Raw genomic sequence first — 11,222 nt, 5'->3', positions numbered from 1 at the left:
CAATCATATTTAATAATATTTCATCATATTCAATCATATTTAATCATATTCAATCATATTTAATCATATTTAATCATTCAATCATATTTAATCATATTCAATCATATTTAATAATGTTTAGTCATATTCCATCATATTTAATTATATTTAGTCTTATTTAATCATATTTGATCATATTTAGTCATATTTAATCATAATTAGTCATTTCTTATCATATTTAATCATAATTAGTCATATCTTATCATATTTAGTCATTTCTAATAATATTGTATCATCCATCCATCATCTTCCGCTGGTCCGGGGATCGGGTCGCGGGGGCAGCAGCTTGAGCAAAGAGACCCAGACGTCCCTGTCCCCGGCCACTTCCTCCAGCTCTTCTGGGGGGACCCCGAGGCGTTCCCAGGCCAGCCGAGAGACATAGTCTCTCCAACGTGTCCTGGGTCTTCCCCGGGGCCTCCTCCCAGTGGGACGGGCCCGGAACACCTCACCGGGGAGGCGTCCAGGAGGCATCCTAACCAGATGCCCGAGCCACCTCATCTGACTCCTCTGGATGCGGAGGAGCAGCGGTTCTACTCCGAGCCCCTCCCGGATGACCGAGCTTCTCACCCTATCTCTAAGGGAGAGCCCAGACACCCTGCGGAGGAAACTCATTTCGGCCGCTTGTATTCGCGATCTCGTTCTTTCGGTCACTACCCACAGCTCGTGACCATAGGTGAGGGTAGGAACATAGACTGACCGGTAAATCGAGAGCTTCGCCTTCTGGCTCAGCTCCTTCTTCACCACGACGGGCCGGTGCAGAGCCCGCATCACTGCAGACGCCGCACCGATCCGTCTGTCAATCTCCTGCTCCATTCGTCCCTCACTCGTGAACAAGACCCCGAGATACTTGAACTCCTCCACTTGGGGAAGGATCTCATTCCCGACCCGGAGAGGGCGTTCCACCCTTTTCCGGCCGAAGACCATGGTCTCAGATTTGGAGGTGCTGATTCTCATATTGTATCATATTTAATCATATTTAGTCATATTTAATCATATTTCATCATATTTAATCATATCAAATCATATTTAATAATATTTAGTTATATTTAATCATATTTCATCCTACTGAGTCACCGGAGGGTGTGTTCACACTCCTCAGCCTCCCTGGTAAGGTCTTTTCGGGGGTACTGGAGAGGAGGATCCGCCGGATAGTCGAATCTCGGATTCAGGAGGTGCAGTGTGGTTTTCGTCCTGGCCGTGGAACAGTGGACCAGCTCTATACCCTCCGCAGGGTCCTGGAGGGAGCATGGGAGTTCGCCCAACCGGTCTACATGTGTTTTGTGGACTTGGAGAAGGCGTTCGACCGTGTGGGGGGTGCTCTGGGAGTATGGAGTGCCGGACTCCTTGATATGGGCTGTTCGGTCTCTGTATGACCGGTGTCAGAGTTTGGTCCGCATTGCCGGCAGTAAGTCGGACATGTTTCCTGTGAGGGTTGGACTCCGTCAGGGCTGCCCTTTGTCACCGATTCTGTTCATAATTTTTATGGACAGAATTTCTAGGCGCAGCCAGGGCGCTGAGGGGGTCCGGTTTGGCGACCTCAGAATCGGGTCTCTGCTCTTTGCGGACGATGCGGTTCTGTTGGCGTCCTCAGGCCGTGACCTTCAGCTCTCACTGGAGCGGTTCGATGAGAATCAGCACCTCCAAATCTGAGACCATGGTCTTCGGCCGGAAAAGGGTGGAATGCTCTCTCCGGGTCGGGAATGAGATCCTTCCCCAAGTGGAGGAGTTCAAGTATCTCGGGGTCTTGTTCACGAGTGAGGGACGAATGGAGCAGGAGATTGACAGACGGATCGGTGCGGCGTCTGCAGTGATGCGGGCTCTGCACCGGCCCGTCGTGGTGAAGAAGGAGCTGAGCCAGAAGGCGAAGCTCTCGATTTACCGGTCAGTCTATGTTCCTACCCTCACCTATGGTCACGAGCTGTGGGTAGTGACCGAAAGAACGAGATCGCGAATACAAGCGGCCGAAATGAGTTTCCTCCGCAGGGTGTCTGGGCTCTCCCTTAGAGATAGGGTGAGAAGCTCGGTCATCCGGGAGGGGCTCGGAGTAGAACCGCTGCTCCTCCGCATCCAGAGGAGTCAGATGAGGTGGCTCGGGCATCTGGTTAGGATGCCTCCTGGACGCCTCCCCGGTGAGGTGTTCCGGGCCCGTCCCACTGGGAGGAGGCCCCGGGGAAGACCCAGGACACGTTGGAGAGACTATGTCTCTCGGCTGGCCTGGGAACGCCTCGGGGTCCCCCCAGAAGAGCTGGAGGAAGTGGCCGGGGACAGGGACGTCTGGGTTTCTCTGCTCAAGCTGCTGCCCCCGCGACCCGATCCCCGGACCAGCGGAAGATAATGGATGGATGGAGTCATATTTCATCATATTTAGTCATATTTAATAATATTTAATCATATTTATTCGTATTTAGTCATATTTCATCATATTTAGTCATATTTACACCAGACAGACAAACCCTGAAGGATCTCAGCATGCTAAAGCAGGACGAATAAAGGACCAGCACCACCCTGTGAAGGTGTTCACATACTTTTAGACTCTAACCCACAGCGTGACACGGTTTGAATAAAGGTGTAAGTTACATGTTGTCCTTTAAAAAGGACAATCAGTGTTCCCCTTTAAATAAAAGTCCCTGAGTGGCTCCCAGCGGGCCTTCCCAGTTTCTGCATGTTTCTGATGTTGACCCTGTGAGGTTTTGGTGTTTACTCTGTGAGACGAACAGCAGAGAATCGAGCTGCTCGCTCAGGTGGGTGAAAACCCCCAAATCTCCACATTCTTCTCTAATCCTGCATTCAGAGGGCTTCGTGTCCATGCAAGGAGCTCCAGGCTACTAATAAAGTTTGACTCCTCCCGGTTCCAAAGGTCCTCCTGCGGGATAGCAGTCGGCGGGAGCCAGACGGGATGGGAGCGCAGGAGCAGGAGGGGGACGGGGCGCCTTCAGCCGGGAAGAAGCCACAGAAAACCTCCAAAGAGGTTTACTTCAGCGTCCTGCCGGATAAATACGAACCGCTGATCGAGGAGGAGGAGAGAGACGAGAGCGAGGAGGAGAGGCAGAGGAGGAAGGAGGAGAAGAAGAGAAAGAGGAGGAAGAGGTGCAAGAAATACAGGAAGGTAAGACGAGACGATGACCTTTGACCTGAGGAGTTGTTTTGGGGGATTCCTCTGCTGTCTGACCTTTCAGCAGCTGAATTATGATCCATGAAAACATCTGTGGAATCTGGAATTACAGTAAATATCTGCTGGCAAAAGTTAGATTAAATGAATGTTATTCATTACATGTCAGAGAATAAAACACGATAAAAGCTGGAGATTAGTCATATTAAACGTGTTAAATACATGAATAAGATAAACATTTATAGATGAATCAATCTGTTACAACAGGCGAAATATAACTAAAGATAAAACTGAACGATGCAATCTGTAACTTTATGTAATAAATGTGTATAAGGTTTCACAAAGATGAACGATAAAGCATGAAGCTGCTTTTTATTCAGCCGTAATAATTCACATTAAAGAGAAAAACGTCCTGAATATGAAGGAGTGTGTGTGAAACGGCAGCTTTACGGTCTGTGGACATTCCAACAGGCAGGTCCTCATAAAGCCGGTTAAACATTGACAGCTCTGTGAGTCTGACCTTTGACCCCTGACACACTGAGCAGAGATCACTGCGTTATCCTGACACCACACAGGTAAACAGCGAGTCATAATCACTCTGAGCCCGTTCAGTACAGGAACAGTTCACTCTGAGCCCGTTCAGTACAGGAACAGTTCACTCTGAGCCCGTTCAGTACAGGAACAGTTCACTCTGAGCCCGTTCAGTACAGGAACAGTTCACTCTGAGCCCGTTCAGTACAGGAACAGTTCACTCTGAGCCCGTTCAGTACAGGAACAGTTCACTCTGAGCCCGTTCAGTACAGGAACAGTTCACTCTGAGCCCGTTCAGCACAGGAACAGTTCACTCTGAGCCCGTTCAGCACAGGAACAGTTCACTCTGAGCCCGTTCAGCACAGGAACAGTTCACTCTGAGCCCGTTCAGTACAGGAACAGTTCACTCTGAGCCCGTTCGGTACAGGAACAGTTCACTCTGAGCCCGTTCGGTACAGGAACAGTTCACTCTGAACCCGTTCGGTACAGGAACAGTTCACTCTGAGCCCGTTCAGTACAGGAACAGTTCACTCTGAGCCCGTTCGGTACAGGAACAGTTCACTCTGAACCCGTTCGGTACAGGAACAGTTCACTCTGAGCCCGTTCAGTACAGGAACAGTTCACTCTGAGCCCGTTCAGTACAGGAACAGTTCACTCTGAGCCCGTTCAGTACAGGAACAGTTCACTCTGAACCCGTTCAGTACAGGAACAGTTCACTCTGAGCCCGTTCAGTACAGGAAGAGTTCACTCTGAACCCGTTCAATACAGGAACAGTTCACTCTGAGCCCGTTCAGTACAGGAAGAGTTCACTCTGAGCCCGTTCAGTACAGGAAGAGTTCACTCTGAGCCCGTTCAGTACAGGAACAGTTCACTCTGAGCCCGTTCAGTACAGGAACAGTTCACTCTGAGCCCGTTCAGTACAGGAACAGTTCACTCTGAGCCCGTTCAGTACAGGAACAGTTCACTCTGAACCCGTTCAGTACAGGAACAGTTCACTCTGAACCCGTTCAGTACAGGAACAGTTCACTCTGAGCCCGTTCAGTACAGGAACAGTTCACTCTGAACCCGTTCAGTACAGGAACAGTTCACTCTGAGCCCGTTCAGTACAGGAACAGTTCACTCTGAGCCCGTTCAGTACAGGAACAGTTCACTCTGAGCCCGTTCAGTACAGGAACAGTTCACTCTGAACCCGTTCAGTACAGGAAGAGTTCACTCTGAACCCGTTCAGTACAGGAACAGTTCACTCTGAGCCCGTTCAGTACAGGAACAGTTCACTCTGAGCCCGTTCAGTACAGGAACAGTTCACTCTGAGCCCGTTCAGTACAGGAACAGTTCACTCTGAACCCGTTCAGTACAGGAACAGTTCACTCTGAGCCCGTTCAGTACAGGAACAGTTCACTCTGAGCCCGTTCAGTACAGGAAAAGTTCACTCTGAGCCCGTTCAGTACAGGAACATTTCACTCTGAGCCCGTTCAGCACAGGAACAGTTCACTCTGAGCCCATTCAGCACAGGAACAGTTCACTCTGAGCCCGTTCAGTACAGGAAAAGTTCACTCTGAGCCCGTTCAGTACAGGAACATTTCACTCTGAGCCCGTTCAGCACAGGAACAGTTCACTCTGAGCCCGTTCAGCACAGGAACAGTTCACTCTGAGCCCGTTCAGTACAGGAACAGATCACTCTGAACCCGTTCAGTACAGGAAGAGTTCACTCTGAACCCGTTCAGTACAGGAAGAGTTCACTCTGAACCCGTTCAGTACAGGAACAGTTCACTCTGAGCCCGTTCAGTACAGGAACATTTCACTCTGAGCCCGTTCAGTACAGGAACAGTTCACTCTGAGCCCGTTCAGTACAGGAAAAGTTCACTCTGAGCCCGTTCAGTACAGGAACAGTTCACTCTGAGCCCGTTCAGTACAGGAACAGTTCACTCTGAACCCATTCAGTACAGGAACAGTTCACTCTGAGCCCGTTCAGTACAGGAACAGTTCACTCTGAACCCGTTCAGTACAGGATAACTGAACAGTTCAACCAGTTCTTATGGACTGAGAATAACTGAACAGCTCAACCAGTTCTTATTGACTCAGGATAACTGAACAGTTCAACCAGTTCTTATGGACTGATAAAACTGAACAGTTCAACCAGTTCTTATGGACTCAGAATAACTGAACTTTTCAACCAGTTCTTATGGACTCAGAATAACTGAAAAGTTCAACCAGTTCTTATGGGCTCAGAATAACTGAACTTTTCAACCAGTTCTTATGGACTCAGAATAACTGAACTTTTCAACCAGTTCTTATGGGCTCAGAATAACTGAACTTTTCAACCAGTTCTTATGGACTCAGAATAACTGAACAGTTTAACCGCTGAACAGTTCAACCAGTTCTTATGGACTCAGAATAACTGAACTTTTCAACCAGTTCTTATGGACTCAGGATAACTGAACAGTTCAACCTGTTCATATGGGCTCAGAATAACTGAACAGTTCAACCAGTTCTAAGTTCTTATGGGCTCAGAATAACTGAACAGTTCAACCAGTTCTAAGTTCTTATGGGCTCAGAATAACTGAACGGTTCAGTTCACATGTTTCACACAGACTTACAGACGGACCTGATTTCTTACTCTGGTTGGGTTTAACTGGGCTCCATATGCAGTAACCTTCAGGTTAGACCTCACAGCCTGCCGCTCTTTATCCCCGACAACAAGTCAAACAAGTCGGGGATAAAAAGTGTCCGGGGTCGAGATGTCTCGGCATGCTGGATCATTGGCGCCATCTTGTGAGGAAAGCTGTCCCATCACTGCGTTTAAGACCGTCGATGTCTGGTTAGATTTAGATTTGTTTGGCTAAAAATGCTCATATGTAGTGGAGAAAAGAGCAGGTGGGGAAAGGAAAGGAAAGGAAAGGAAAGGAAAGGAAAGGAAAGGAAAGGAAAGGAAAGGAAAGAGGAGGTGGGGAGAGGAAAGGAAAGAGGAGGTGAGGAAAGGAAAGGAAAGAGGAGGTGGGGAGAGGAAAGGAAAGGAAAGAGGAAGTGGGGGAAGGAAAGGAAAGAGGAGGTGAGGAAAGGAAAGGAAAGGAAAGGAAAGAGGAGGTGGGGGATGGAAAGGAAAGGAAAGAGGAGGTGAGGAAAGGAAAGGAAAGGAAAGGAAAGGAAAGGAAAGAGGAGGTGGGGGATGGAAAGGAAAGGAAAGAGGAGGTGAGGAAAGGAAAGGAAAGGAAAGGAAAGAGGAGGTGGGGAAAGGAAAGGAAATGAAAGAGGAGGTGAGGAAAGGAAAGGAAAGGAAAGGAAAGAGGAGGTGGGGAAAGGAAAGGAAATGAAAGAGGAGGTGGGGAAAGGAAAGGAAAGGAAAGAGGAGGTGGGGAAAGGAAAGGAAAGGAAAGAGGAGGTGAGGAAAGGAAAGGAAAGAAAAGAGGAGGTGAGGAAAGGAAAGGAAAGAGGAGGTGAGGAAAGGAAAGGAAAGGAAAGGAAAGAGGAGGTGGGGAAAGGAAAGGAAAGGAAAGAGGAGGTGAGGAAAGGAAAGGAAAGGAAAGAGGAGGTGGGGAAAGGAAAGGAAAGGAAAGAGGAGGTGGGGAAAGGAAAGGAAAGAAAAGAGAAGGTGAGGAAAGGAAAGGAAAGAGGAGGTGAGGAAAGGAAAGGAAAGGAAAGGAAAGAGGAGGTGGGGAAAGGAAAGGAAAGGAAAGAGGAGGTGAGGAAAGGAAAGGAAAGGAAAGGAAAGAGGAGGTGGAGAGAGGAAAGGAAAGAGGAGGTGAGGAAAGGAAAGGAAAGAGGAGGTGGGGGAAGGAAAGGAAAGAGGAGGTGAGGAAAGGAAAGGAAAGGAAAGAGGAGGTGGGGAAAGGAAAGGAAAGGAAAGGAAAGAGGAGGTGGGGAAAGGAAAGGAAATGAAAGAGGAGGTGGGGAAAGAAAAGGAAATGAAAGAGGAGGTGAGGAAAGGAAAGGAAAGGAAAGGAAAGGAAAGAGGAGGTGGGGAAAGGAAAGGAAAGGAAAGAGGAGGTGAGGAAAGGAAAGGAAAGGAAAGAGGAGGTGGGGAAAGGAAAGGAAAGGAAAGAGGAGGTGAGGAAAGGAAAGGAAAGTAAAGGAAAGAGGAGGTGGGGAAAGGAAAGGAAAGGAAAGGAAAGAGGAGGTGGGGAAAGGAAAGGAAAGAGGAGGTGAGGAAAGGAAAGGAAAGGAAAGGAAAGAGGAGGTGGGGAGAGGAAAGGAAAGAGGAGGTGAGGAAAGGAAAGGAAAGAGGAGGTGGGGGGAAAGGAAAGGAAAGAGGAGGTGGGGGAAGGAAAGGAAAGAGGAGGTGAGGAAAGGAAAGGAAAGGAAAGAGGAGGTGAGGAAAGGAAAGGAAGAAGAGGAGGTGGGGAAAGGAAAGGAAAGGAAAGAGGGGGTGGGGGAAGGAAAGGAAAGAGGAGGTGAGGAAAGGAAAGGAAATGAAAGAGGAGGGGGGAAAGGAAAGGAAATGAAAGAGGAGGTGGGGGAAAGAAAAGGAAATGAAAGAGGAGGTGAGGAAGGAAAGGAAATGAAAGAGGAGGTGGGGAAAGAAAGGAAATGAAAGAGGAGGTGAGGAAAGGAAAGGAAAGGAAAGGAAAGGAAAGAGGAGGTGGGGAAAGGAAAGGAAATGAAAGAGGAGGTGGGGAAAGGAAAGGAAAGGAAAGAGGAGGTGGGGAAAGGAAAGGAAAGGAAAGAGGGGGTGGGGGAAGGAAAGTAAAGAGGAGGTGAGGAAAGGAAAGGAAATGAAAGAGGAGGTGGGGAAAGGAAAGGAAAGGAAAGAGGAGGTGGGGAAAGGAAAGGAAAGGAAAGGAAAGGAACGGAAAGGAAAGGAAAGGAAAGGAAAGGAAAGGAAAGGAAAGGAAGGAAAGGAAAGAGGAGGTGGGGAAAGAAAAGGAAATGAAAGAGGAGGTGAGGAAAGGAAAGGAAAGAAAGGAAAGGAAAGGAAGAGGAGGTGGGGAAGGAAAGGAAATGAAAGAGGAGGTGGGGAAAGGAAAGGAAAGGAAAGAGGGGGTGGGGAAGGAAAGTAAGAGGAGGTGAGGAAAGGAAAGGAAATGAAAGAGGAGGTGGGGAAGGAAAGGAAAGGAAAGAGGAGGTGGGGAAAGGAAGGAAAGGAAAGGAAAGGAAAGGAAGGAAAGGAAAGAAAGGAAAGGAAGGAAGGAGGAGGTGGGGAAAGGAAAGGAATGAAAGAGGAGGTGGGGAAAGGAAAGGAAAGAGGAGGTGAGGAAAGGAAAGGAAATGAAAGGAAAGGAAAGAGGAGGTGGGGAAAGGAAAGGAAATGAAAGAGGAGGTGGGGAAAGGAAAGGAAAGAGGAGGTGAGGAAGGAAAGGAAAGAGGAGGTGAGGAAAGGAAAGGAAAGGAAAGGAAAGGAAAGAGGAGGTGGGGAAAGGAAAGGAAATGAAAGAGGAGGTGGGGAAAGGAAAGGAAAGAGGAGGTGGGGAAGGAAAGGAAAGAGGAGGTGAGGAAAGGAAAGGAAAGGAAAGAGGAGGTGGGAAAGGAAAGGAAATGAAAGAGGAGGTGGGGAAGGAAAGGAAAGGAAAGGAAGGAAAGAGGAGGGAGGAAGGAAAGGAAAGGAATGAAAGGGAGGAGGAGAAAGGAAAGGAAATGAAAGAGGAGGTGGGGAAAGGAAAGGAAAGGAAAGGAAAGGAAAGGAAAGGAAGGGAAAGGAGGACAGGAAAGGAAAGGAAAGAGGAGGTGGGAAAGGAAAGGAAAGGAAAGAGGAGGTGCGGACCGGAAAGGAGAGAGAGGGAAGGAAAGGAAGGAAAGGAAAGAGGAGGTGAGGAAAGAAAGGAAAGAGGAGGTGGGGGAAGGAAAGGAACGGAAAGAGGAGGTGAGGAAAAGGAAGGAAAGAGGAGGTGGGGGAAGGAAAGGAAAGAGGAGGTGAGGAAGGAAAGGAAAGGAAAGGAAAGAGGAGGTGGGGAAAGGAAAGGAAAGAGGAGGTGGGGAAAGGAAATGACAGAGGAGGTGGGGAAAGGAAAGGAAATGAGAGGCCACCTGGTGGCGCCTCTTAGCCATCCCACTCTCTTCCAACCGGAGACGAACCGGACAGATGGAGGGTTTTGCAGAGATTAGACTGTTTTTGGGACATATTTTAAGAACTAAAACCTAAAGTTTAGTAAAGAATTATATCCCCAGCACTTTAAGTCCTTTAATCAATCAGTTTTTAACTTTATTTGGAGAAAAAAACCCTCATTTTATATGGTTGATGAAGAATTTATGGAAAAGAAATGCACAAACTGATTAATAAGGGAGACATTTGCATTTCCTTCACCATTAAAAAGGATCTTTAAAGAGGAACTAGAAGGAGTTCCCATTTCACCCAAAGCTGAGCAACTCGTTTTAAAATGACATTTATCCTCCAGGGCTTCAGCATTGATGAAGAATAAGTGCATTTTTTTGGGTTCAAAGTCGTTTTCTGAGAAACGCCCACATTAAAATGTAATGACATTAAATATGGTGTCATGATGGATGGAAAAGGGAACAGATCTATTATTATGGGTTGAGCTGTAAATAAAACACGTAACGGAGGACTGAATGAATATATGTAATGTTCTGTTGTTACGTTTCTCCCCGTGGCCGCAGAACGTGGGGAAGGCGCTGCGCTACAGCTGGCGCTGCCTGCTGGCCGGCCTGCAGAACATGGCCTCCACCTACTCCACGCCACTCTCCGCCGTGGCCACCGTGGTGACGGTAAACCGAACCGGCGGCAGCTAAGCATGATGGGACGTGGACCAGGAGAAGAAGGGACTTTATATGATTATACCCATAAAACGTGTGTTTACGATGAGCTGTGTTTTTATTGTGTTTTTAATACTGAAAAACAAACAATTTACAGGATTTTACTGATTCTCCCTGCAACATTTTGTCAAATAAATTTACTATGAAACAAGAGTCTGGTTCTTCGTTCTTCAGCCTCCTTTATTTTCCTGGCCACCAGTTATCCGTCCTGCTCCCTTTTCTTTTCATTCTTTCCTTCCATTGCTCACAATTTCCTTTCCAATCTCGCTTTTTCCTTTTCTACTTTCTCCCCTTCTTTCTCACAACATCCATCCATCCATCCATCCATCCTTCCATCCATCCAACCTTCCTTCCATCCATCCATCCATCCATCCATCCATCCATCCATCCTTCCATCCATCCATCCATCCATCCATCCATCCACCATCCATCCATCCATCCATCCACCAATCCATCCATCCATCAATCCATCCATCCACCCTTCCATCCATCATCCATCCATCCATCCATCCACCATCCATCCATCCACCATCCATCCATCCACCATCCATCCATCCATCCACCATCCATCCATCCATCCATCCATCCACCATCCATCCATCCATCCATCCACCATCCATCCATCCAACCTTCCTTCCATCCATCCAACCTTCCATCCATCCAACCTTCCTTCCATCCATCCATCCATCCATCCATCCATCCATCCTTCCATCCATCCATCCACCATCCATCCATCCAACCTTCCTTCCATCCATCCAACCTTCCATCCATCCAACCTTCCTTCCATCCATCCATCCATCCATCCATCCATCCATCCTTCCATCCATCCATCCATCCATCC

The 11,222-nt window shown here is 48.0% G+C and overlaps 1 protein-coding gene across 1 annotated transcript; it reads left to right on the top strand.

Annotated features, from left to right (window-relative positions):
- The first annotated feature begins 2,754 nt into the window (after positions 1 to 2,754).
- LOC142391316 (required for drug-induced death protein 1) lies at positions 2,755 to 10,494 on the top strand. Its single transcript, XM_075477085.1, has 2 exons — positions 2,755 to 3,145; positions 10,226 to 10,494. The coding sequence occupies exons 1-2, from the start codon at positions 2,936 to 2,938 to the stop codon at positions 10,355 to 10,357; spliced, it is 342 nt and encodes a 113-aa protein (XP_075333200.1). The 5' UTR covers positions 2,755 to 2,935; the 3' UTR covers positions 10,358 to 10,494.
- The last annotated feature ends 728 nt before the right edge of the window (positions 10,495 to 11,222 follow it).

This window comes from Odontesthes bonariensis, chromosome 11 (genome assembly GCF_027942865.1).
Source record: "Odontesthes bonariensis isolate fOdoBon6 chromosome 11, fOdoBon6.hap1, whole genome shotgun sequence".
NCBI lineage: Eukaryota > Metazoa > Chordata > Actinopteri > Atheriniformes > Atherinopsidae > Odontesthes > Odontesthes bonariensis.
The sequence above is the reverse complement of the archived record's forward strand: the minus strand, read 5'-3'. Positions and strand labels throughout refer to the sequence as shown.

Coding starts and splice junctions, on each gene's coding strand:
- LOC142391316 (XM_075477085.1), top strand. CDS start 2,936: ATGGGAGCGCAGGAGCAGGAGGGGGACGGGGCGCCTTCAGCCGGGAAG. Junction 3,146..10,225: donor GGTGCAAGAAATACAGGAAG/GTAAGACGAGAC, acceptor CCGTGGCCGCAG/AACGTGGGGAAGGCGCTGCG.